The following is a 25949-nucleotide window of genomic DNA, read 5'->3' as shown; positions in this document are numbered from 1 at the left end:
ATGTTGCCACCAGTATCACTACTGCAAATATCCTTTAACAAACCTCACAGATATCTAAAGCCTCTCCTAACCCACGCTGGGCCACCTCTCACATCAACCTTGCCTGAATGGTGCAGCCCTGTTGCCAGGCTTCTGACCAGCCCCAGGGCATATGGGGTAAGTACCCAGCTTGGGTCATTGTGCTCAAGGTACTAGCCAAAACCTGCCACTTTAGGTTGAACACTTCAGTACAGTTCCTTTTCTAAAAATTTTTAATTTTAATGCTAAGAACTATACAATTTATTCAGTTGTGAAATAGACAACAAGGTACATTTTCATGAATGGCCACTAAATACTATGAACTTCAAATGTGAGTGATATATTCTAAATAATTCATCCAGACACTGAACGTATTGGCTACCCATCAGCAATATTTAAGCACTGAAATTATCTAAAACACCTGAAGGCTAAGTTATGGTTCTCAACACTGCTTGAGAACAGAACATGGTAAGCAACTATTGGCTTTAATTTGCAAGGTGGTAAATGAACACCTGAGAAAATAAGCAAGTAATGAAACAAAATGAAAGTGAAATTGCATCAGAGTTCTTGTTCATTTAAGCTTTAACAAAAATCTCCCTCAAGAGTCTCTCTTCCACAGATCTTTTTCTTTGTTTGAATACAGGACCAACTGAAGGATGGTGACACAGTTTATATCATCAATAATGATGAACTGACTGAAAACTATGAATCATCTGCTCACATACCAGTGCCAGCACAGGACAGCACAGCCTCCATCCAGGCTACAGGCAAGGAAGATATTCAGGAAGGAGACCTAGGATTAGGAGGATACAAACTCCAGCTTCAACACACTGCAGGTCAACCCCAGAAGAATTCATGGGCATGAGCAATGTAATGTTAATCACAAGAAAGAAGACAGAAACAATGAAACAAAAGATCCTGTTATGTAAACCACAGGTCAGAAAAAATGTACTAAGCACAAAAATCAAAGAAAATTTAGATTTCAGCAACTAAATGCCTGCTCCTACCAGGAAAGGAATTTGCAATCATATCCATATATCTACAACCATATGCAGGTTTTATGACTGTAGCAGTTTTAAGGACAAAAACATAGGGCAGTCCACTGTAAATCCATTACAGTAATGTTTTGTCTCAGCACTTGGCTGTACTGTGCCCCTCACATGTACACAGGCCTTTGAATATCACTTAGAGTCTTCAGTAGGTTGAAATGAAGAGAAATAGCTTCCTAACATTCTTGCTCACATGATGACAGCTCTTTTCTATAGCTGGTCTTGACAAAATCCCCACATAACTACTCAGTAGCTACTAGATTTATAAGGAAGAAGCAGAAGATTCCTTGTCCAAGGAGTGTGTGATCTGAGGATGCCTAAAACATGCATTGCAGCACCTCAGTCTTGATAGATAAAGCCTCATAGCCACGGTAGAGACTCTTCCTGACATCCAGCCAAATATTTGCTTTCTAAATGCACCTTATAGCCTGGTCCACAGAGGGTTTCACTAGGCTGCCACAAACTGAACACTGATACTAGGAGACATTGAGGTGTATGAAATCAGCAACAAACATCCTTCATGGCAGCACTGAATGGGCAAAACCACTATTTAAAACCAGTAGCTGTTCCAAAAGGCATTTGTCATTACAGCCTGGCAACAAGCAAAGCTTTAATGGGGGGAAAGGCTTTCTTGTTTTGAAAGATCATTCTGAACATATACTTTTATTTAAGAACTCAAATGTTTCTTTTTTTACTGTTTAAGAAGAGTTGTTTCTAATCAAATATTTCTGCAAAACAGTTATATCTTCAGACTGCCTGCTCCAAGGATAAATTTGTCTGTCTCTCTACTTATGCTGGGCACTCAGTGTTACACTAGAAATGAGGACTGTGGTGGTTAGATACAAAAGGAAAAAAAAAAACCCACACCACACAAGAGAGGTTTCAAAGTGTTCATTGTCCTGTATAAAGACAGTAAATGGATAAGCAACTGCCCAGCCATACATACAGCTGGCTGTCAGATACTATGAAGCATTAGTGCAGATAGCTTTGGCACACAGCAGAGCTAAGCAGTGCAAAACCAGGGACAGAGCCAGGCTTCTCTTGTTAGAGCATGTGCCTTTCCTCACAGCAGAAGTTTCAACTAACTATGCATGATGATGTTCCTACTAAGAAAGTCAAGACATCAGGAGCTTTTAAGGAAGATCATTCTTAGTATACAAAGATAATGGGCAAGAAGAAATTTGTGATCTAGAAGAATTAAAATCAAACTCTCTCTATTAATATTCATAAAGATTAATAGGTCTTAATTTCACCTAAAATACAAATATAATCAATTTTTAGTCATTATTTTCCTATGTAATTAATTTCTGGTTATATGTGACTCTAGAACAACCATTTTAAGCACAAATTTGAACACAATGTAGTTGTATGTGCTGTTACAAAAGATCAGAAGCTTAAACTGGCTTTTTATTTTTTTCCCTAAACTCTAATCAAGAGTTTTCAAAGGGCCTTAATCCTCATGTGGTTTAAAATAAATAATATTCAGGCATGATAAGTTCTTAGAACTATTGAATTTCCAACTCCATGCTTTGCTTTGTTTAGCTACATGGGCTGGGAAAAACATGCAGCAGCTTGCAAGAAGGAATGGAGAATGGGTAAGAAAGAAAGGTTTTGTGGCCAAGTACTGGGAAACAGCAGAGAACAGAGGAAAGAGAAGCAGCAGACCCTGGAGTGAGGTGAAAGTGTGGCAACACAGCAAGAAGCTCTTGGGGTAGGTGCTAACACCATCCTGACTACAGCAGCCAGTTTCAGGTTTCACCCTCTGGAAGTATTGAGGCGTGTCACCAGGTTTACTAAATTTCTTGGGAAGCATGGATTCCAGTCCTTAGATTATCCTGGAAATCAATAAAGTGCTGTAGCATAACGAAGATGCAAAGTTGTTTTTCACAACTGCAACATGAACTGGAAATGACAAGCTCTTCAATAATTTTGCTCTTAGATTCTACTCTGAAATGCATCCTGCAGCATACTGTACAGGGGCTTCCTGACTGATTTATTCATTGTGCCTATGCCCAGATTTCTCACATTTGTACAATGATTAATGGAGAGCTCTGGGGTCTGCAGTTCTCTGTTTATAAAAAAAGTCTGCAACAAATACTTTTCACACTGTTCTTCCCCTATGCCTTTAAGGGGTACTTTACTTGATAAAGAAAGTCATCCCTTATGACAGACAAGTCATACTTCACATTTCCCAGCTCAGATTTTTATGCTAAGACTACCAAAGAGGCTGAATCAGTGGTCCCAGCAGGAAGGGTATTTATCATCTGGGATCATGCTCAGCAACCAAAGTATCATTGGCTTTTAGGAAAATTAGCAATATGAGCTGCAAGCAAACCTGAAGCTTCTGCTAAAGGGCAATAAGAGTCTCAATTGTCCATTACACTCACCATTTCCCTATTTTAAGATACTCTTTTCATGACACACAGCTCAAGATAGTTACAACATCAGAACAAATTACATATTTGTATTCAAGAAAAAATTACTGACAACTAGTAATTCTGCATGACTGTTTAAACAGAGTAATGAATGTTAAGAGAGGTCTTCAATGTTAATTTACAGTTTATACACTGGAGATTTAAGCTACTCAATATCACAGAGTGTTTGTCTGAATGTGCAAGTCATTCACTATCAATATGAGGCTATTCCTTCTATCTGACTTAATCTAATAAACGTCTGCTTGGAAAATGAAATGTAATATATATTGTCAAAAATGTAGCGACTACATATTCAAAATGAAGGCCAAAATGTGAAGCAAGGTGGAAATCTGGAATGCTGCTAAACCTTTCAGGTTTCAAAAGTAATAACTAGCATTTTATACAGAACTATGAAGAGCATTTTGCTAAGTTTGAAAACAGTGGAACAGATCCTGGCTATACAGCAGAGCCAGTCCAAAAAGACACTGAAAATATCAGATCACTATGATAACTTTCACAGAGAAGTGCAATATTTGGTAACCTCACTGAAAATAATGGCCATTGGAAGTGAACACTTATGTTGCTGTGTTAAAAGCTTAAACCTTTCAATGGTAACAACATAAAGGTTATCTCCAAACTGATGAACCCTGTGTACAGCATCAGCCAGGAAACTAATTGCCTTGAAGTGCTGAGAGCAGCTCACACCTTTTTAACCTAGCAGCTTATTCCTGTGCCTTGCTGAGCTGGTCTCTTTCCTTTCTTCCACTGTGTTTTGCTATCAGCCATCAAGCAATGTGAGCCCTGTAACAGCCTGAGTGCTGTATATATTTGTACAACATAAATAATAGTCAGATCTGTATTTTAGATGCACAGGAGCATTACACTTTTGCCTGCTTTTGAAATTCTTTGTTTTCACAGAGATTGAGAATTCCTAGGATACAAATATTAACTATAAACTTCAGAGGACCAAGACAAGATCCTGAAAGCCACTGCAGAAATTGTAAAATACTAGTTCCAACTCATATATTTTGTGATTCTATGCTTCTAAAGACAAAATTGTTTTTCCCCTACTTCCTTCAAGCAAAGTGGAAAATAGCCTTTATTGACATCTTAAAGCAAACCAGTTCTGAGCATTTTAAATAACTTAATACAGGGAAGCTCATCTCTGGCAATATAATCCCAACAGACACGAGTTCTGCTTAGTGAACTGTAAAGGACTTGTCAAAATTTTATTTTAGAAACTGCATTTCAGAACTTGAAAATTCTCCAGTTGACCCAAATTTTTTAATCAAATATTAATTTATCCCACAGCCTTGGTCCCATAACCTATCAGTTTTCAGATGATGAAACCTCATCCCTCCTTGGGCTCAGTAATTAGTTTTTGTGGTAGATATAGATTACTGTTCAGGAGAGTGACACAAAACATGTTTCCTTGAATATTGGTCTATTGGTGTTTTGGGGTTTTTGCTCTTGGTAACCTATACATTTTTACATCATGCTCACATAGTAGAGTGCAAGTTTCTGAACAGTACAAAAGAAAACTTTGCCAATATAAGAATTATTTCTCTCTTTATTCATGCCTTTCAAGTGATTAAAAGAGTAAGACAGCCTAGTGCAGTGATGGGCATCAGCCAGGTGAATATTCTCTTCAACAGCTTAGTGGTGCAAGTCACACTTCCAGTCTTAAAACTGCCTACTCAATATCCTGGCATATCTTGAAAAATGCAGACTAATTCTTAAAAACCAAAACAGTGTCAGTCAGCCCCATGGTGCCAAACTATGGCCCAGGTTTGTCTTTCCTCTGTGAAAAAGAAACTTTCCTGCAGGTTTCCCCAAGGTGTGTCAGGTGTCCATCTCCACCTTTGGCTCTGCACGGGCCCAGCAGTGCTGGAAAAGCCACCAGCCAAGATCATCCCACATGTCACGGAATTCCACAGGAAAAGCCCACAGGCTTTGTATCTCAAATTAGGAAACTGGAATTCCAATCCCTCCAGTTGTCCCACTGTAAACAAGCACACACTGGCTTCCTCCCACACCAGCCCTTCTGGCTCTGGGCAGAGTTCTCTCCCCACACCGGGGGAGGCAGCAAGGGCTGCACAAGCTCTGCTGCAGACCTGCAACAGGAATGATTCTGCTTACAAATAAACCTTTTTTCCCCCACCACCATTGTCAGAACAGAAGCTACATTTTCCCCAACTAATTCAGTGTTACTGGTCAATATTATTACCCTACAACAATCATATCTGAGGTATGGAAGAACAAATATTGTTTCAGACCTCAGAGGCTCCCAAATCTGAGCACATCAAATTAATATCATCTTTCTAGGGACCCAGCAGACCTTGAAATTCTGGTGCAGGAAGCAGTAGAGAATATCCAGGAGCATTTTCCAGCTACTGTTCTACATCATTATTTACCACAAAGCTGTCTGCTTCTGATGTGCTACAGCAAAAGCAAATGGACATAAAAAAAGTATGGGTACTCTACTGAATAAGGACATGAGACTACATGGAGCCTTACACCCAACAATCTAAACACTGAAAGAAATAATTTTAGTCCATTATATTAGGTATCACGTAAATCTAGAACAAGTTATATATAAGTGAATTGAAAGAGGATAATATCCCATAAGCATAATGAGATTTCCTTATTCCAGAGGTAAAGTAACTTTAGAATCTATGCCTGACTGGAAATGAAAATATAAAAGATGACACCAAAAAATGAATGATGAAGGAAGGAAAGGGGGAGCAAGGGTGAAAAGAATCATTGCCAAGGAGATTCAAATTGAAAAAGATCAGAAACATATTCATAGCAACTGCAGGCTAAAACCCAAATTAAGCAGTGTGAGAAACTAAGGATTATCTCAAAAATTCTAAAAATTTACTGAGCTATAGATAGCTCTGACACTACTATATTGCAAACCTTAGGTATTCCACAGACTTAAAAGCAGGAACAGCTACTGGCTGAAAATTGACCAAATTTAAAGAAAATTAAGTAGAAAGACCAAAGCTGAAAGGCTAATCCTCCAATAGCACTGTTGGAAAGCAATAAAAGCAAGACAAGCCTTGTATTTGCAGAAGGGTGAAAAAATGACTGAAGATGTAAGTTCTTCAGCCCTCCGATTTCATCCCTCCCTCCTTCACCAGCTATTCATTTTCTTCACTTAGTTGTCTCTTATACTTTTTCTGGCTTATCTTTAAGATGAAAACTTTACTTTTCCCATCCCTTGAGCTAACAGTATTATGAAGTCCTATTCTCCCTCTGCGTGATACCCACACCCACCCCAATTTTAAATAGTTCTTCAAAAAGAAACTAATATGATGCAAGATTGCATGAACTACATAACTTCTACCCCAAGTGGTAGTGGTGCTCAAAATCAGGGGCTCAAACACATTGCAATATCCTTTAGGCACTTCTCTATCACTGCAGATGCCAAGAGCAAGAGCTCATGTATTTTTAACTAGAGGAACCAAAAGGAGGAAAAACCCTTACAAAAAGCTGCAGAGCCATTCTCAGTGAGGCTGACAAGAGATTTCCAGTGCCAGGAGCAGCATGATAAGAGCACTCTGTCTGCATGGTTTTCTCTCCCTGTGAGGATGGGCTCTCACAAGCCTGGGCACACAGGATTGCACTGCTCCAGGAGGGGCTGGCACACAGGCAGGAACACCAACACACACCCCAAATCCAAACCCTCTCTTTAGCCTTTGCACAAATTCCCACAGCCTGAGGATCTCCAGGAGGGACAACCCCCTCACCCATGGGAGAGCTCACGTTTAACTGCAGCAAACCAAGCAGACATTTCCAGCTGGCAGAGCAGGGAATGTGGTGCTGCTCTCTTGCTCTTTCATGGTCCAGGCACGTTTTTCTACTGGTACTCAGAGAGTACTGCTGCCACTGCTGATTAGAGAAGTGACTGGAGCATCTTTCCTGATGAAAGCTAATGTGAAGTGGACACTTGAGACAAGTACTCCAGTTTCTACTGAATGAACCATCAGGCCCATGCAAAAAAAAAAAATTAAAACACTGCTCTATTTCTTAACTGTTTCGTTTACAGCAAGAATCTGTCTACAACCACCGAACCCCTGATATTTGAAGGCCTAAACACCAGTAATGGAGTATATTTGGCTCTGAACAAGCATCCTCCCCCCTCTGCATGAGCTCCCCCAGATGCCATCATCTGACAGGGTTTCACACCAGCCTGGTTCACAGGAAAACTGCAGTGATCTATCCCTGAACTCAAAGTTTCAGGCACTGGAAGAGAATTTCAGTAAAAAGGTACATGGATGCAGATTCCCCAATTCTTAATGTAGTTCAGGTGCTCTGGTAGGATAACTGTAAACCACAGTTGCCAAAAATTTACTTTCACCTAAATAACCCACATACACCTAAGGAGCACTATTGGCACATGTTGTAACCAAAGGCAGGATTCCAGCTGAACTTCACAAGGAATAGAATTCTTATGGCTATTTTACAGACATCTCCACCTTCTGTACATGCAGCTATAAAAATAATTTGCAATATTCCTTTCTGTTCATACACTACCCTCAATGAACAAGTAGTGACACACTTAGTGTGTACTAATAAAATTTTGCAAGTGATGAATACTCAAGAACTCACACTGAAATCTATTACAGCCCTAAAGACACACTGAATTTAGTCCATAGAAGTGCCAAAACACACACTGCTCCCAGCAGAGCATCCAAGACAAAAATACAGCATAAAACACACCTTACTTTGATTGGCAAAATAAGCTCCCCATTCCAGGAATGAAATTGATTTTATCACAGGGTGACTCAGCTTCTGTGTAAGGAATAAATTAGCAACTGAAACAGGACTGACCCCCTTCAGACCACTGGTGCTGGATTTGGTTTGAGGTTTTTCTATTTCCTTTTTCTTTTTTGAAGGCTACCTGGGGTGGACCAGGCTAAGCATGAGGAGTGATGACCTCCTCTTTTGTTCAGCCTCCCAGTCAAGGTGGTGTGGAACAGTCTGCATGAATTCTCAGCAGAGCCATAATTTGTGTGGAAGCCCAGTGTGTTGCAGGTTATTTTCCCTTGGCTGCTCCAGCATATGCCTTCTGTGTGATTTGGCCTCGTGCTCAAAACAGCCTTAGTTGATAGGGATTTTTTCTGAAGCTTCTATACAAAAACTTATAATTCCAGGTCACAATAGTGCAGGGCTAGAGAAGCATGAACCAGTGCCTAAAGTTCCTGCATTCTTTGTGGTTTTAGGATCCAGGATTTATGCATATAGAGAGCCCTGGCTGGGACTCAGTTTATTTAGAAGATCTTTCACCATCTGTTCTTCCAAATCCTGAAAACATGAAGAAAATACACTTCACAAGCAGCTACATAGATAAGCTCTGCAGTTTATACTGGAATATACTGCATACAAGGAAAATAATTCATAACATCTCTGAGGTTTCTCCTTCAGGCATAAATTGAGAAGCTCTAATGCTTTCACTTTTTGCCACAGTGAAAGAAGTCCCCAGTTTACATGAATTCACCATCATACATCTTCATACTATGAAGTAGAGACTCAAACTCTTTGAAACTAGGATGATTTAAAAGATTTTCTAATTACACTAGCCAATTTCACTAATACATCACCTGTCATCACATGATTCTTAGAGATTTTATTACCTAGAAATTAAAATCTGAATAATTAGCAAGCTATGTTACAGCTACAACATTTTTTAAAAGCCTTCAGACCACAGTACAATGAAGGAATTCCATTATTATCTACTTTCCTTAAAGTACAGCTTTCAGCCCTTATCCCTGGCTTTTCAATCTATTTTCACCTACTTAACAAATGATACCTCAGCAAACTCTCTTCCAACTTCCCAGACACAGTGGTATCAGCTGCCTAACTGCTGAGGATGAGGCACTGGGGCTTCCCTAAGCAGAGTTCTGTGAAGGACCCTCAAAGGATGCTCCACAAGCTCCCAGGGAAAGAGGAGCCTGCCCTCACCTGCATGGACAGCAGCCATTCCAGGCAGGCAAGAAATGCACCCTCCCCACTCTCCTCCTGCAAGTATTTCCAGACTCTACTCCCAGGTAAACTGCTTTGACAAGAAGCCACCAGCCCCGGAGGCAGGAGAAACAAATCCCTCATTCCCAGCACTTATCCTCAGTGTCTGCTGTCACAGTGTTATGCTGCTGCTTCCCTGAAGATGGCAAACTGTCCTCCTGTCATCTTCAGAAGGGCCAGATCTGCCTCAAGAGCCATGAAAAATGCAGTGTATGAAGGGAAGGGTCAGCAAGCAACATCCCTTTGAAGGCAGCCATAAACCCTCCTGCCCTGAGAATCAGCCATGTCCTCTTCTGTCCCCCACTATAGAGACAAGAATATTCTTTCTTGTCTCAGCAGTGCAGAAAGTGGCAAAGTCAGTGCAAGAGCTGACAGGACAAACTCAGAGAACCCTTGGCATTCACTGCTGGTTCATTTATATTTATTCCTTCTTGGACAATCATGCCTTTGCTGTTCCACTGCAGTGTTGCCATAGGTTATGGAATTCACAGTGACTCAGGCATAGTTAAATTATCTATTGTTTTTGCAGGGCACTTACTGTAGAACTGGCCAAAAATACCACTCAAATATTTTGCAACAAAAAAGTGTCTTTGCATCAAAATTAAAGACTGTACAGTGTTGTGATGATTTCATTAGAGGTTCCATGGAACAGAAGTCTAACATTAATAATTTTGATTGTTGTGGTAAAATTTTGCCCATTTATTATTAATTTTATGCATTAAAAATTAATATAGTGATGTTATTTGCCCATATACTATACCTAAATTCACAAGCAAATCTTAAAATAATTCAGTTACAACACAATAATGGTTAATGTCCTCAAGAAATTTCAGGCTTCTATTCTAGTACAGAAGGGGAGTAAGTATTTCAGATAGAAGCAATTTCTCTCTCCCCTAGGATTAACCACCATAAAAACACTAACATGTCTCTTTGAACTTTAACTAACAGTGGTTTTAGGCTGCTTCCAGCCCAATTACTACAGCCCACAGCCCCTCTGGGGATGCAGGACTTGCACAGGGCCTCCCAGATAAGAAAGGAGAAGTATCTCTCTGCTCCAGCCAGTGACAGGATAGCAAAGAATGTCATTTATCACATTAACTCCAGCACTCTCAAAGCAGCTCACTTCCTGTCTTTCCTGGCTCCCCATCGGCTTCACCCAAATAAACTCCATCCCACAGCAATCATCTTTTTCCATGACAAGCCCTCAAATCCCCCAGAGGTTTAAATGGGAACATGACGACAAAGCCAGGAAACTCACACTAGTTAAAGGAAGGACAACTGCCTATTAATATGATCACGAGCAAAAGCATCTGTCAAATTCTTTTTTTAACATAATCTTAATTTCAGGCTTAACTCCAGTTTGTGAATACATAAAAGATAAATTTCTTGCATAAATTATTCACTATGAATTAAACACCCAGCTGCACATAGCTGACAGATTTCTATTAAAAATAAAATGATAAGTCATTTATATAAGCTGTCCTTTTGGCAAACATTAATTTTATCCTCTTACAAGGAAAAAAGATATTTTCAAGTGTCATATATTTTTATGTGAAAAGGGAACCTATACAATAGGAATCATATATTTGGGAGAACTTGGCACATTGAGTTTGCAAAGTTTGGGTTTATTTTGGTGTGGTGATTTTTTAAGAAAAATTCTGAGGAAAAAAGAATGTATCTAACAAAATTTAGAAAACAGGAAAAAACTTTTTTGGAGAGACAAAGTATATGAATCATTTTCCTAGTAAAATCACCTCTGAGTATAAAAATCAGGACTTCTACATTAGAAGAAAACGCTTTAATTTTCTTCAGAGTTTCTCTTGGACAAACTAAAAATATCTTTTTCAAACCAAGCAACAGAAAAATGCCTTTATTTCTCCACAAAATCTAATTTGTTATTGCTCAAAAGAAAGCTGCATGCACAAAAGTAACTGAGAAGCATCAGTTTTCTTTTTTTTTTTTTTTTTTGCCTTGCTTTTTTCACCCCATCTCTTTAAATTATTTAGTGCAATTAGGACATTTTAAAACATGAAGTGTGATTCAGTTTGAGGGAGGCCAGGAGATCACAGGGGCAATCTCAGCGCTCAGAGCAGAGCTGGCTCAGGGATGCCAGCAGTGCTGGGGGCTGGACAAGGAGCAGCAGCTCTCACAGACTGCAGCCCTGGGACACCTCCCAGCCAGCAGAGCTGGGACCCCCAGGCAGCTCCCCACGTGCCTCCCACCTGTATTTCCAGGGCTGATGACACAGATGCTGCTGGCAACCCTCACAACAGCCCAACAACACCCAAGTTCTAACCATCCTGATTCTCAGATGTCAGCAAAACAGGCATGGTTCACCTAAGAGAGGAGTTATGGGGACCCAGTGTGATCTTAACTTCAGATCTGCCTGTAGAACTCTTAATGTGTGCATCAGCCCAGCTTTGGTTTTGCCATTATGAGTAAAAAACTGCATCCTGAGGATTTAGTTCCAGCAGGCAGTATTCCTGTGTTAAGAAAGGGGCCTGCCATGCACAGTGGCCATCACCCTGTAAATGTTTCCTTTTCTGTGATGCTGCTTTTTCCTGCCTTGCATCAGTGGTGTGAATTCAAATACCTAAAGTAGGTTTTCCAGCAATCTGAAGAGTGGAACAGTGCATACATCTGAACAGAGCAGCCAATTTCTCTAATGCACTACCAATTGGTTTTTCTCAGAGAATATATCCTTCTGACTAGGAACCTGGCTTGCCTTTTTATATTTTACAGGTTTATTTTTGAAGGATGGAGACCAGCTTGATTTGAGAAATTTAAAAACTCAGAAGGCAAACATCAATTTATTTCACTGAACTTTGAACTTAAAGGGGATAACACCAAAAATACCCTGTCTGCCTTTCACCCTAAAGCACCACTTTCCTCTGCACCTGGGAATCAGATGCATAAATGGAGCCGCCTCGTCCCCGTATTTTGGGGAATGTAGCTTAGGAGGTTTCCCAGGCCAGGCGTGCCAGCCCCCTGTCACTGTGCATGTGTCTGGCCTCCTTTGCCAGGGCTGCCAAGCAACCCAGCCCGGGGCAGCAGCGCCTGCCCTCAGCTGAACTCAGACACGCTGCGGTACCGGGAGGCGAAGCTGTGAGAGCCTTTGCAACCATCGCTTCTGCTGGAGCAGAAGATGAACTCGAGGTCAGTGCTCCAAGGAGTAGGAGGCCAGGGGACTTAGGCACTGCTCTTACACAGCTGGGATGTTGGTAAGAGCAGTTAAAGGAGAACATTTATGAGAGTGGGTTTATTCTCGACGTCTTCTTGCTGGCTGAACAATTCTTACTGAGGACATGCCATATAAAGCATTCCTGCTCTGTTTCCTCACCTTCAGAGGGGGGAGTGGTGGTTTTGTGGGGCTTTAATTTCCTATCCCCACCCCACTGAAAATATTAATGAGGAAATTAACAATTTGAATTCACCTAGCCTTAATCAGCAAAGCAATAAATTGTGTTTGCTGGAAGCAATTCTGTGCAAATCAGCAACCATTAGATAACTGAGGGGTCTCATTTCCTCCAACAAAAATCTGTTGCTTTGCCCCTGTTGGATGACAAGCTGCAGATGGGCTGGGGAATGTGTGTTCAGATGGATAGAATTATGGTGGGCTTATATTCAGAGCAGCAGAGAGCTGAGGCTGAACACAAAAACTGACCCATCTGCTGGGAGCAGATTGCATCAGAGGCTGCTTCTTGTTTCTCTTGCAAAAACTCTACAGAGTAGACAACAGCCACATTTTGAGAGGAACAAGCATTGTGCTACCAGTTCTGGGAGTGGCCAGAAGCCAAGGCCTAAAGGATCTCTACCCCAAGTTTGAAAAGGCTGAGAATTGTGGTTTGATTTTCCTATTGTAACTCTGGTTTTGACTCTTTCCTTCATCTGTCACCTTGTTTTTGCTTCAAGCCTGTGCACATGGTCACCAGTGCCAGTCTCCTGATCTCCTCTAGGTACTCCAGTTTTCCAGTGCCAAAGGGCCACATAAAATATTTAATACATACTTATATATTTAATACTATGTTGAAAATAAATTATTTCACAATTAGCTTTTCAGGCAGTTTCTCAGATCTGAAGTCATGGTGCCTACACATGCCCAAAGCTTGGAAAGCACTGCATCCCTCCTGCTGAGGAGCACAGCACTGACCCAAATCTCTGACACATATGCCAGCACTCAGCACGAGGCACAAACAAAATGATAACCTCAGTCTCACTGAACGTGCTGGTCTCAAACCATCACACCTTCACCAGCTACTGCCAGGACTAGGGGATCAGTGTCTCAGCTTCCCCACTTTTAAAAGAGTCAGTTGCTGACATGGTGTGCCTCTTCCTGAGAATGTGCCAGTGGCACATAGGCTCCATTGAAAGACAATATTTCATGATATAAAGCCTAAATTTTTCTTCCCTTAATTTCAATCTGTTGCTCCCAGCATGTTGCTCATCATTATGGAAATGAAGCCTCTTTCTTCTTGGCATTTACACCCTTCAGAAACTTGAAGATTTTAATGTTCTCCCAGAAAATGAGTTTACTTTTTCTGCTTTTTTAAACAGCCCAAGCCAAGTTCATCTCAGCTGGGAAAGACTGGAGCATGAGCCAAGGAAAGCCTTTCTCTTCACTTCCACTTTTTAGAGTGAAAATTTAAGCAGAGAAGTGGTACTTTTAGCCCTTACACCTTTACAGGCATGTGTAAATCAATGGACAAACATTTCATTTGGAATAACCTAATTTTTCTTTCTGAAGCAGCTGACTCTCCACATGAATATATCTCTTACATTTTCTCAGAAAGATGAACAGGTGCCTTCTCTGTCAGAAGTTACCAAGAGCTCATTATTAGTGTTGAGATAAATGACAGATACAGTATCCCCTGGCCTCCTAGTGCTATAGGACTGAGTCAGGAAAAAACATTACCACTCACTGAATCAACAGAATCATTTTACAGTCATTTTTTGGAAGGCTGTTTGTCTGGGGATGTCCAGCACTGCTTTTCTTTAGCTGAGGACAAAGAAGCCAGAGTTGAAAGCACTATGAACCATAAATAAAACAGAATAGCACTACCACATGAGCTTTGCACTTGCTTTACAACTGCTTCCTTTTCCTGCCCCAGCAGAGATGTGCATAACCTGGCTGAACATATTCGTTTGTTCAGCAAGGCTGCTGGCTGTTTCCACCTCTCCAGACAAAGGGCTGATTATTTCCTCTCATGTTAATGACTACTCCTATAGGCAGGTAGGCTGCCATCTCTCTCTCTCTCATCACTACCTTTCCCTTGCACAAAAAGAAAGATCCCTCCCTGTGGCACAGAGGGGAACACAGAGCCCTCTGCGCTGGCTGCAGTACTCGCCTGGCAAAAAAAAGGCCAGGGCTTTTACTGCTCTGAATACCCCCTCCTGAGACCCACTGTACTGGCAATTCTTTCAACCAGCCTCAATAACATCCCCTTTGTGAAGGCCTAAAAGACAAATCCATCCTTGGTGTAACACTACTGCCCTCAGTACAGTATAGTAGAGTTGAATTTGGACCAAGCTTCACTTTGATTTGCTTTAAAAGATTATTTGCCCATGCATATAATTATTGCAGGCAGATTCTTTCTTTGCCAATACTAAAACTCATATCTCTACCTGCTACTTCATCTTAACACAGCCATCTGAGTTACAGACATGCCTACATGAAGCAGATCAATAGATGCTCTCCCATTCCTGCCAGTAATAATTCGTTATCAGATATGTCTTTGCCATTTGCCTTTTTAATGTTTTCATGTAGGAGGTAAGGAGGCTGGCAAGTATTTTTGTTAGTTTGGTGTCTTTGTTTATGATAGATGGAAAGCTTGCCAACAACACACCAAATGCTCTCTAATTGAAGTCAGTTCAGTAGCTGTGATTAGATGAATTGTGGCTGACTTCTAAACCCTTCACTTCTCAGCCATAAATCCCTCTTGCTCCCCAGTCACCTGCAGGGATGACTAATGCCAGGTTCCCCTAGTTACATTGGAAAAGGGGGAGGTGCCTGGGGATTAGACAAAGTCTGCTGCCTCCAGATTATTTTCAGGCTTTCAGGCCCATGAAAAAAATTAAATATGATGAAAGAAGCCATATTAACTATTGCTCCTGTCCTTTTCATTCCTGGCTGTGTTAAGTGCTGTACACAGCTCATTTTATTTTCAGCTGATATTAACTGCCATTTCCTGACATGCTGTCCTCCATACATTTCCTGATTCATTTGTCATTATCATTCACACATGCAATGTTCCACTGCAGTAGCCAGAATCCCGATTAAAAAAAAAAAAAAATCAAAAAGACCACAATAACAACATAGGGGTCCATTCTTCTCTCTTTCACCATAACCATGTCAGCACATCCGTGGATTTTTAGTCCTGATTTACATCAGAAGAAAACAAACAAAAGGTTCCCTCCTGTCCAGTGCTGGGCATCCTCAGCTCTAAGACATGAAAGGCAATAGCTCTCAAGCACAGATTTTTGTTAGAGATAAAATTAGGTGGGAACAACAGACAGTTTAAGCCTTCCCCACATCTTCAAGTGCAGTTTATAAAGATGAAGAAACTGCAATATTAATAAGCTTATCTAATATTATAAACACAAAGCCCAGTTCCCTTATGAAGTAAAGGAATAATCGTGCATCTTCATGTTATTTCCAGGTCTAGGGGAATTGCCACCTCATCCCCACATTTCCTCTCTAAATGGTTCCATAGCACAGGTAGTTCATTATACACAGCTGCTTTTCCTGAAGCTGGGTGGCTTGAAAGAGCAAGGATACAAAAAGTAGGAAACTTGGAATTTACACAGCACTTTTTTATAGCAGTTTTCTCAGGGAATTCCCATTCCTATTATCCACCTCTCTGCTCTAGTACCAACCAGCACCTACAGAGGTAAAGCAATTACAGCTATTCACCGCAGCAGAGATAACAGCAAACTGTTTGCCTATGAAAAATGTCAACAGTTCTCAGCCTCAGCCAGAGAAATTCTCAGAAGCTAAGAACTCATTAAGTACTGGATATAATTAACTCTTTGCACATTCTAAATAGAGCTTGTTAACAGAATATGTCGCTTAAGAAAGCACGAGGAGCAATCTATTACCTAGAGAGGTTGCACAGAAAGAATTGGGCTAGTGATATCTGTGTCTGATCATCACTAGTGACAAAAGGCTTATTAGATTTCTCTGTTTTCATTATATTTACTCGTTTTCATTGTGAAAACAGGGTTAAGGACAATTTGCTCCTTACAGTCTTCTTTAAAGTTAAAATGGTCTTAGATACCAGATAGCATAAGCTGGTTTGTCTTTTTGCATCAGCTCTATGACAAATTATTCTAATCACAAACTCCTCTTCATAAAGAAAAAGGAAAGACATATCTGCAGTCTATATTTCATTTTTGTCCCCAGTACCAAGAATAGTGTCTCCATTGGACCCTATAGCCCATATGACCTGTTCTGGACATAAACTACCATAAACTCTAGCTAACATGTCACAATGTGTTTCGTCCCAGCCTGCAGTGAGTGCTGGGCACAGAGCAGCAGTTGTACAGTGCCTGTGACTGACAGGGCAGTGCCAGGCATTGTCCAGGTGCCCAGGCCCTTCCTGCCCAGCCCTGGCAGCACGGAGGGGATACCCAGCTGTGCTGCTGGGGAATTCTGCCATGGCAGGAGTGTCAAACAGCTGCTGGAACTGAGCTGCTGCTGCTTTTGTTCCAACCCAAATGCCAAACCACTGCCCATCCACACTGCAGAAAAATCCCCACCAGTTTTGACAATGCTCAAACACAGCAGGACCTCTCTATCCCCTATGGAGAAAGAGATGCTGCATTATGAGGGACATTATGTCAAATCAATATCTAACATCACAATAGAGCATCTTTGTCATAGATAGTTTATTGAGTGTTAGTTTCTGGTGTGGTCCAGTTTTTTAAAAAAAATTCAAAATTCTGTGTTCAGACAAAAGTCAAATCACACTTTTTTACAATTTAAAAGCTGTAATGTTAGACAAGAGCTTTATAAAGGATTTAATACAGAAAATAAAAAACAATGATGCACACATCCCAAATGTTGAATTACACTTTTGGATAACAGCATGTAATATGGATTTGCTGCTCTCTTAGTGAAGGGAAAGGGAGCGAGGGTGTGGATAAGGGCAGAAGAATTCTATCTTCAACACCTGCTGGAGAAAACTATTGGATCCAGCTGAGCATTTGATCAAACTGAAATCTGTATACCGATTGACAATCTGACTATTAATCTTCCTTGAAAATGCAGCAAATAATCATATGGGGGAGGTGAGAAGAGCAGGAAGTAAAGCAAACACTGTAACCATTTTAGTTTCTCACCCATCCCTTTAACTGCAAATTGTACCAAATGCCAAATCAATTGTTCTATGACCTTGCACTATGTGAAAGGGCAAAACAAGAATCTCTTAAAATGATAAAGGTAAGCTATCACAGCTTGCAAAAATAGTAATCAATAAACCACTTCCCATTTAACAACCCTCCCTCTTAACCAGATTGGGATTGAATGCACTCTGCCTATACTATTCATTTGGAAAAAGAAACAAAAAAACCCAAAAACAAAACAAAAAAAAACTACAACCACACCACAAAATCTGGCACCATATTTGGGCCAGTTAACACATACAAGACACCAAATAGTCCTTTTATGATTCCAAATCATATAATTACCAATATACACCATATTAAGCCACAGAAGTAACAGAGTAAGAACTTATGATGACCTTTATTCTCACAGCAGGAGCAGCATAATCCATTCTAATTCTGTGCCCCTTTCTCCTAAGCATCACAAGTCTTATTTGGTTTTAATCTTCATCTGTACTGAAAGGTCAGGAAAGACCATTCTCAGTTCTGCCTATATGCCTTTATTTCCTGTCTATATCTAAGAACTAAAAATCTGCAAGCTTCATTTATTTTATTTTTGCCATTTCACAGTTATTCTTCACTTCCCACCTATGTCCTCTTTTTCTTGGCTGTAGCATATTGCTGGGACTCTCCTAACAGCTTCCTTAGAGTGGTACATAAATACACTTAAATTGCAGATGAATTATTTTAAAAGCTGGCTGGGCATTTCTGGTGTTTACAACACTTGGTATCAAGACTCAGCCTCTGACTGTGGTCTCTGGGCCTTCCCACACAAAAATGATGGGCACATACCCACAACATTAGATTGACAATTGTTAGTGTCCCAGTTTAACAAAGGGGAGAAACTTATGGCACAGAGGAACAGGATCATTTGTAGTAAAAGCAGCTCCCAGAATTTGGTCCCAAAAAATATTTTCAGCCTCCAAATCCCTCTTGCCCACTACATTTCAATATTCCAGTTTCCCCATTTCTCTCTCCATGCTCCATTCTTCCCCTTTTAATTTTCATCACAGTGGACACTAGCAGGCTTCCTGACTTTTCTCCCCTTTTTTGCTTGTGGGCACTTTCCCATGACACACATCCCGAGTGCCTGTGACAACCTCAAGTGCAGAACTGACTCTATTCCCTGTCTGCACATGCCCCAGGGCAGCTCCCCTGCCTGCACAGTTTCTCTCTGCATCCAGGTGAGCTCCCAGCACAGCCACACTCCCACTTGGACCCTGATCAAGCCTGAGACTTCTCCACAGGCTGCTCTGCTTTGCTTCCTCAGTTGCTGACCTCCAGCTGCCCTGGTGCTTCAGGCAGGTCTCTCACAGTGCCTTCATCATGGCAGTGTTACATGTTGAAGTTGTTCAGCCAGACTGTTATTTGAGTCAGCTCAGAACTTCTAAAATAACATTTTCTGTTACAGCTGTAGGCTTGGCCTTATGCACCACTGCACCCAATGCTTTGCTCCTTTTCCCTGAGCAGCTGCCATTCCCTCTGGAGTACTGTCAAGCTGCTTTCCTTAGAAAAACCATCAAATCCCTTGCTGCACTCGCTTAGTGCCTCTCATCATCAGGAATGGGAACCAGGACTTAATTCCCAACCAGTTTCTCTCAGTTGCTGCTCTCCTGGAGTGAACCACAGCAGTTTGTGTTCCCTGGGTATTGGCCAGCTAGGCAAAAAGCCTGAAGAGACAAGCAGAGCAGCACAAACAATTCTGTGTCTGCTGCATTATCCCTGCTTTAATCCAGTATCCTGTTTATTATCCAGAATATTAAACTCATGTCCTGCTTCCCTACAGTCAAGAGAAATTTAGATTGTGAAGGTGGATCTTTTTTTGGGAGTAAGCCGAGCCAGGAGTGCCAGGCCACTTGTTCCCCTGCTGTAATTTGCTGACACACATGTACAGACTTGGAGAAGACCAGGCTTGGCAACAGCAATTTGCAGCTGATAACCTGCAGATGCAGAGGTGCCCTGGAAAACAGCTCTGTGTGCAGCATCAGCCAGGCTGCTTCTCCAGCTCTGCTGCTTCCAGCACCACAGGCAGCTCCAGGGAGCCCCAGACCTCACCAAGGTCTGTTTTGTCCAAGGCTGAGCCTCTCTTGTAACATGAAATGACACAACACACAAGTCCGTGCAATGCCCCCTCACAAACACTGGGCACATGGAGAGCACCATTTGTCTCCCATCAAAGAGCAAGTAATGACAGAGCATTTTCTCTCCATCCATTTCCAAACTCAAAGAAATGCAGTTCCAAGGGAACAAAAACATTCACAGCCCCATGTCAAACTCAGCACACATGTTTTTTAAAAATGTAGATGAGGATTCTTGAAGATATTTTAATACCTATTTTTATTTACATTTTCAGATTATGTTCTCTTGAAAAATACCAATATGTGTTCAAAATGAGTGTTCAACTAGATCAAAATTATATTTCCAACAATTTTTTTCAGAGAACAAGGGTTATGTTGGTGAAATAATCCAAAACCCTACTTTATTACTGGGGGGGGAAGGGTGGGAATCAAAATAAGTACTTACTTTTCCCCCCATTTTATTGAAAAGCACACACACAACACACAAAGTTTGAGTGTGAAAATTGAATTGAAAGGCAAACTGAAAACTGTTTAAACACACACCAACTTTTGATCAGCTCTTTCTAGCATCAGTCTATAAGCTACTCTGCTTTCTTTGAATCCTACAAACTCTTAAATAACCAAAGAACTCCTAACCAGGCAAATATATTTTTGCAAAACCTGAACCCAGAACAGCAGCAGATTAATCCTCTTCATGCTTGAATCGTACCATAAATGTACAGATGCATCTGAAAAATCCTAGATTTGCTGCTGGAACTGTGGGACAAAGTTGCATAGGACAGCTTGGGAGACTATATAAAATCTCACCACTTCCTCTGGACAAGCATTACCTCTACAATCTCTGTTCCACGTAACCCTGTTTGGAAAAGGCATGATTGTTCCTCTGTCTTCAAATGTATACAGCAGTCAACTGTGTTTCTTCCAGACTCTTTGATGAGGCCACTAGAGCATTTAAAAATGCAGTTCCATTCCTGAGAAAATATTGTATGTTTGAGTTTGGATAATGCCTCGGCAGACACAGAGGGAAGCACATGTGTTTCCAGAGGAAGAAGCCTTACATCTACACAGCTGGATGCCTGCAGCACATCACTTACAAGAGTCAGCCATGCTGCTCCTAGATCTTCTTTCCCATATACTACAGGGTTAGAAATGTGGGACTTTTTTGGGTTTTTGCCTATTTTGACAGTCGTTCTGAAGCATTATCTAAGTTTAAAGGGCTGTTTTGCAAGTCAGTCAATTTGAAATCAGATCCAAGATTAACAAAGCCAAGTCCTTGAAAGCACATTTTTCCAGCTGATACACAAATACACCTTCTTTCCTCAGTCACCAATTAGAGCCATGTTGAATTTTAAGTCTGCCTCTGCCTAATGTTCACAAACTTCAAAAAGGCAGGTGAAGACAAAATTCTCTCTGAACCTTTGGCTAAATTGCTATTCCCCCCTCCCCGATGAAGCGCTGGGGGTGCACTTCATTCTTTTTGCTACAGATTACAGTATTTTTTGTGACACTTCACATATCACTACTTTCACATACTTAAATATTTCATTGAACATAAATAGAAATTGCAGTCATTCCCTCAAAGAGTTAAAGAAGGCCATAATAAAGGAATCCTTTTTAAAAATCTTAATGACAGTTTGGGCATATGCTCTCCAATTTTCCCATGTTACCTGAGGTGCCAGCAGTTCACCAAATGTTAACCACAATGAGCATCACACACACTACACTGGTATCACAGGACACTCAGAAGGTAACTCAGAGACAGCTTCCTCAACTATTTTTGCTGTGCATCAGCGTGCATCCATCTTTAAGATGATGCAAGCTGATGTCAAAATTGTAAGAAATCCTACTAAGCAGTTGGAAAACTTTATTCATTTTAGGCAAATAAGTCACAGTTTTTCCCTGGACAGCTTATTGTCATTGGAAGACTTTGCACAGCAAGGATAATGCTGCACACAGTCTTTGTGTTTCTCTGTTTCAGGGTGAATAAATATGTACATACATAAATCAAGTTATATATACAGTTTATCTGCAATGCAGTCAAGAACTGTATCTGCAGTACATAAGAAAACACTCGAACTAGTTTTGGGCTAGACAGCTCCTATCTATATCAGTAAGACTGCAGATCCCTGGGATCCACCAGGGCCTGCACAAACCCATTCAGGATCCCAAGTTTACTCTCAATAGCTCAGCCCATGCTTCAAAAGCATGGCTGCTTTCAGAGGGGAGCTTTACCACAGCTGTTGTTCTTGAGTTTTCACAAGTCTCAGTTCTACCCTGGACTGAAGTAAAGGTATGCTCCTACTAATCCCTTAAACTCTACATCTTGTTTTCCTCAGAGAAACCTATCCTGCACATGTTATCACAACTCCCCACATGATGCTAATGCCACAGTTGATCACTTGGACTGAAAAAACAGGAAACAGTTTAATAATTGTGCCTGAAAAATACTAGAAGACTTCTACATTCCTGTTCCTTATGAACATATGGTCTAGCAAGATGATGTACATTCCTGCAGAACTGCTCAAAAAGCTCCCATATGTGCTGGTATTAGGGATACAGCTACTGAAGAACCTCCCCTGAAAGCACACTGCCTCATAAGACTGGCTACTCACTGGGGAGAAATTCTTCAATAGCATGCATAATTGAAAGCCAGGCTTTGCAATTGGAAACAGAATTGACTTGTGCCTAACTTTTTCTGAGGCAACCTTAAGCAATTTCTCTCCATGAATTTATCACAAAATACTTTTACAAGCAGCCAGAAGAATTAACATACAGAATGATTGAGAGATACATTTTATTCAAGGGAATCAGTGTAATAGGTGGAAAATAACTTATATGCCATATTATACAGGAAAGAGATCATCTGCAGGATGAACAAGGTATTTGGTGTATGGTCAGCAGCCTTTTCATCAGATCATAATTCCAGGATCCTACACACTGCCTTACTGTCTGAGCCAGCAGCATCACTGCACAGAGCAGAGACAACCATCTACTGACCAGAGATGACGCTGTTCCTGTTGCCCAGGGCCTGACACCAGGAGTAAGATTTCAAATCTAATTGCTTAAACATGATCCCTAAAGTGTTCCAGCTTTTCAGAGGATGCACCAATTTACATTCAGCCTTCTCAGACATCGTACAGCAAGCTTCATATAGAAAAGGTTATGACTTCAAGGAATGCCATCAAAGCAATATACACCTTATATTATTCTTTTGAAGCAAATCTCTCATTTCAATTTTAGCTTCTACCAGTCGTAGAAGTGTCATGCTCTCAGTCACTCTCACTGTTCACCACTCCTCTTAATTCCATGATTTTGGCCTCCTAATTGCTTCTGATAATTCTCCTATCAAGATCAAAAACTTGAGACAGTCAAGCACATTTTGACACTGCCTTTGAGCTGTGCTGAAGAAAGATTTATTTGTAAAACCAAATCCAAAACTGCTTTCAGGGAAAAATTTTACAGAGTAGCTTCATTATCTTTTGTTGTGGTCAAACAGCTATTTCAGTAAAATTTTGTTTCACAGGTGTCTTACAAACACACTTAGTAAATCATGCTAATCTGAAATTACAGCTAAATTAATAGAAGCCTTGAAATCGTGGAAGGGGGAAATGAGAATTGTGCATGTGACAACTTCAACTGTGCTAAGACCTGGACAGCAACAGAAGTCTTGTCCATCAATGATCTAATTAAAAATACAACCAACAGGAAAACACTTATAACCCAACATGTTCAGTTTCACCCAATTTGATGATGTCTTCTATGGGATTCAGAATTCATTTCTCTATTTAAACAACAATATTTCACAAATAATGCAATCCTAGAGATCCACAAACACAGCCAAGGACCAGTTTTGAGAAGCTCAACAACAGCAGGAGTTTCTCCTCAGGTTTACTGCTATAAACCATTTCATTATCCTCAGTAACACCAAAAGCTGGAACTTTTAATAAAGGAAGAAAATGAGACTTCTCACTTTTGCTGGCAAACCCAGTAGCAACATTTCTGAATTTTTCTGACCTTACATAATGGTCAGACTTCCCATGAATTAAAGGATGCAGCTTACAACAGAGCACAATGTCCAGTGTTGAAAAGCAGTATGTGAAGAATAAGTTATCAGAATTAGGGCCAAACCTACCTTTAGGTGATTTTAATACAAGAAGTAATTTTAATTTGAATTAGAATTATTTTAATATCACTGAATACAAAATCAGCCTTAGAAGATAAAAGGGCTTTTTTCAGGGCAACATTAATGCAGAGTATCTCTCTTCCTTCAAGGAATAAAAAAACTTATATAGTTTTTTATAAATTATGTTGTCCCCTTCAGTTCTTGAGGATTTTCACAGCATACATTAGTTTTGATGTTTTTTGGGCTTGTTGTCACTTTCCCCTTAACCATTTTCTCCTCCCTGGCACATAATTATTTCCCTCAGACTATGTTGTAAATTAGATTTTTACTTGAGCCACTCTTAGCTATAAAACAGGAATGAATCTGGGATTTTCCCAACAGCTAATTTACATTTTGCCATCTTCAGAAGAGACACAGCCTGGAGGAGGCCACTGCATTGCTCATGATGCTCTCCTCAGAGCTCATCTAATAGGCCCCAAAAGCTGCAGCCTCCACAAAAGAATTCACAGGGATACTGTGGTGTGGGTGCAGAAAAGAAGAAAACAAATCAGAAGAACTTTTGATGATAAACTAACACATGGTAGATGTGACAGAGCATGGGATTGTGAACTATTTGTTTTACAGAAGAACTATAATAAGTATATCCAATTCTGTAAAAACAGAGGGGACAAAAAGGCAAATTCTGAGAAACAAAGTCAGTTTTCCTTGGTGTATTTGATGTTTGGCAAGCACACAATCCCAAGACAGCCTCTAAAAAGCAGAGAATTCCTCCTGCTGCATCTTTACTATAAGAAAAACATTTCTGTGGCCTGTTCTTCCCATAGTTCCAAAAGTTACGCATTAGCAGGTCAAATTATTCTTTTAGTGAGAGGACAAGAAACAAAGCCACTTCCTCTGTTATGCATTACTAATTAGCTCCAGCTTTGGGGGGTGGAGGTTAGCATAGTCTGGCAATGCAGAAACCGTTCTGACAAAATATTCATTGAGGCAAGCTGTGCAAATGCTGCTGCCAGCCCACAGACAATGGCTCCATTGTTCTGCAGAGCCTTGATTTGGGAGCAATCTCAGAGGATCCCTCAAGGAATAAAAGGTAACATTTTTGGAAATTCAGCTCACTTTCTCTGCTTTAAAGGTGGCTTTTCTTTTTGGGAAAAGATGTTGAGCTGTGCTTAGTGCCCAGGCTCTGTTATTGTAGGCAATTGCTGCTTTCCCAATTTACTGTATGCTAATTTCAATCTAATGACTTAATTCAATTAGATAAAGCAAAGAAACGTGCCCTTGATTGTGTTCAATAAGACTTGAATGAAGAACGAAGGTGAGAAATAGGTGATGCTGAGTTATGGTATTAAGTGCTTAGGCATGCCTTGTGGAAAGCTCTACCCCCTTCCCCCTGCAGCCTTAATCCCAGAGCTTTCAACAGAGACCACGAGGCCAGCTCTGCCTTGAGGCACACAAGAGTTTCTGCACACTGCAGGGGAGGCAGGGGGGTGATACAGATCCCACACTAGAGAGCAACACCAAGAGTCTGTTAGCAACCCAGAAGGATGGAATATTTCACATCCATAGCCTTTGTTCTAACAAACCTAAAGAATTATGCCTTTTGGTATCATAAGGAAATAGTGTTTGCAACTTTTGCCTTTCAGGCCCCAACTAGGAGAGAAAAATCCACATTATTTCTTTAGCTGCCTCTCATCAATAATTTATTGGCATAGTAAATCACACTATCCTTATCTGAACATTTTTATTCTACTGAAAGGGAATACTGTAGACTTGCAGTCTCAAAAACAGGAAAGTTAGACCTACAAATTCTTCCAGAATAATGCAAGTTCATCTGCTCAACCCAGCAGCACAATATCTACTT

General features: G+C 40.6%; 1 protein-coding gene across 2 annotated transcripts in view; it reads left to right on the top strand.

Annotated features, from left to right (window-relative positions):
• The window catches only part of SLC9A9 (solute carrier family 9 member A9), a 195124-nt gene extending 177566 nt beyond the window's left edge, over nucleotides 1-17558 (top strand). For both annotated transcript variants that reach the window (XM_021536919.4, XM_077785661.2), the window contains exons 15-16: nucleotides 51-156; nucleotides 662-17558. In XM_021536919.4, the coding sequence (XP_021392594.1) occupies nucleotides 51-156; nucleotides 662-883 (328 nt within the window). In that variant the 3' untranslated portion in view covers nucleotides 884-17558. The remainder of the gene's footprint in view (nucleotides 1-50; nucleotides 157-661) is intronic.
• Nucleotides 17559-25949: the final 8391 nt, after the last annotated feature.

This window comes from Lonchura striata, chromosome 9 (assembly GCF_050655825.1).
Source record: "Lonchura striata isolate lonStrDom1 chromosome 9, ASM5065582v1, whole genome shotgun sequence".
Lineage (NCBI taxonomy): Eukaryota > Metazoa > Chordata > Aves > Passeriformes > Estrildidae > Lonchura > Lonchura striata.
This window is presented reverse-complemented; position numbering and strand designations above follow the sequence as displayed.